At 36.8% G+C, this 1788-nt stretch overlaps 1 protein-coding gene across 3 annotated transcripts; it reads left to right on the forward strand.

Annotated features, from left to right (window-relative positions):
* Nucleotides 1–549: 549 nt before the first annotated feature.
* Nucleotides 550–1436, forward strand: LOC134223412 (uncharacterized). Of its 3 annotated transcripts, none has more exons than XM_062702546.1 (2): nt 550–692; nt 814–1436. In XM_062702546.1, exon 2 carries the CDS (start codon nt 880–882, stop codon nt 1372–1374), a length of 495 nt encoding a protein of 164 aa, XP_062558530.1. In that variant the 5' UTR covers nt 550–692; nt 814–879; the 3' UTR covers nt 1375–1436. The 3 variants fall into 3 exon arrangements, with proteins under 3 accessions (XP_062558530.1, XP_062558529.1, XP_062558528.1); XM_062702545.1 differs by having other exon boundaries at nt 594–751; XM_062702544.1 differs by having other exon boundaries at nt 600–769; nt 844–1436.
* Nucleotides 1437–1788: the final 352 nt, after the last annotated feature.

Here is a 1788-nt window from a genome sequence, read left to right on the forward strand (position 1 = left end):
AACAAAGTTAGAACGATTTTTATACCGAAGTTGGATTTTTCTCCAGATAGAGGCAATTTAACCAACTTCGGAAGTAGTGCGCTGGATTCGCCTATAAATAAAAGATAAAACTTCGGAAGAAAGTTCTAAGTTGGTGCTACGCCGACAATACAAGTTTTGGTAGGTTATACAGAATTGTTAGAAAATCTAACAATCGCTGGTTGAGTGCACGTATCACAAAATAACATTTTCACAGGGATATTGTGGAGTTTCTGTAATCACTATTATCCTCCAAAATATTCTCATGTTTGCCTACACGTTCCGCAAGGAGATAAAAAGGTCGAATTTATAAGTTTGTAAAGTTTCTTGTGTTAGATCACCGAATCTCAAGTTCAAACTTATTAAAAGTCAGTCTCTTTAAGATAACGCTAGATTATGCAAAACAAATTTTGAATTTAAAAATTTTCTTTTGAAATATACCTTCTAATCTTGTATTGATTATTCAAAGGCTCAAATTATAGGATTTTCTTTCAAGATAAAGTGTAATACCCGCTTTATCCAAAAATTTTGCTTCCCTTTCGCTGAACTTTATAGCTTACCAAAAATTGATCAAAATTGTGTTCAAATCTGTTCAGTTTCTGTAGTACATTAGGTACAAAACAAATGGTCTGCACATTACAAATTTAGAACGAACCTGGTTAGATAAATTGCAGGTAATTTTGTTTACTTCACTTGATATAACTCCTTGTTGACACTCGAAGCCATAAAATAGGTACGAAAACATCGTCAGGTATGTTGCTGATCGTAGTATAAAATGGTTTGACCCACTTGCAGCTGTATCTCATTCGGAAACAAATCTTCCAGTCAACAAGCATCTCGTTCGAAGTAAACATATTCAACATGAACCAATTGGCATGTGGCATTCGCGGTTGTTGGCCGATTGACGCATCAACGACCGAAGTTCTGGATCTGTTCAACGACACTACAACCGACGACCCGATCAAAGCTTTCATCGAAATTCAACCCAAACTCATCAACCTGCTGATATTGGTTATTTGTGCCGTGGAGGTGTGCATTGTTGGTGCACTGCTGATCATGCTGAAGGCTTGCAGAAGATGCCGATGCTTGAGACAAAGGAACAGACCATCGAATGCCGACGGAGTCCAGCCTGTGAAAGATAACAATTTGACGACTGATCAGGAAGCCCCACTCCATCGGGACGATTCTCAACAACAGGTGCGGATTGTTTTGGAATCGGATGGTAGTGCTCAAGTGGACGACAATCCAACCGTGCAATTGCTGCAAGAACGGTCGGGAGGTGTCGTATCTTCTGATGACGATCAAATGATGCGAATTTACACGAATGCTCTAGCGGCTATGGACAACGAAAGATAACTTTAGTTTTTCTATGATGATTACCAATAAAATTAATCTATTATACATTTGAATCAATACAAGTTAGTACTTAGTTTCTCGAACTCAATATCATATTGTAGTTAATGTCCAATGGAATTGGATGTTGCCAAAAAAGCAACATGAAACCGCGCTCTGTTACTGAAGCCGCTAACCATCACGCGCAGGAGAAATTAATTCAATAATACCTCATTCTGTTATTGATACCATACTCATTTATGAACTAGCCTTGCATAAGAGGTGAAATTCCAAAAAATAATAACAAAAATTAATATGCACAATAACATACTCTGTTATTACAATACCAAATGCATCGCAAATTATTATTCGTTTGGTATTGAAATACCTAAGCATGTTATGCCGAAAGTATTTTGTATATTAATTTTTGGTATTTTA

The sequence above is a fragment of the Armigeres subalbatus genome, chromosome 3, assembly GCF_024139115.2.
Source record: "Armigeres subalbatus isolate Guangzhou_Male chromosome 3, GZ_Asu_2, whole genome shotgun sequence".
In the NCBI taxonomy this organism is placed as follows: domain Eukaryota; kingdom Metazoa; phylum Arthropoda; class Insecta; order Diptera; family Culicidae; genus Armigeres; species Armigeres subalbatus.

Coding starts and splice junctions, on each gene's coding strand:
- LOC134223412 (XM_062702546.1), top strand. CDS start 880: ATGAACCAATTGGCATGTGGCATTCGCGGTTGTTGGCCGATTGACGCA.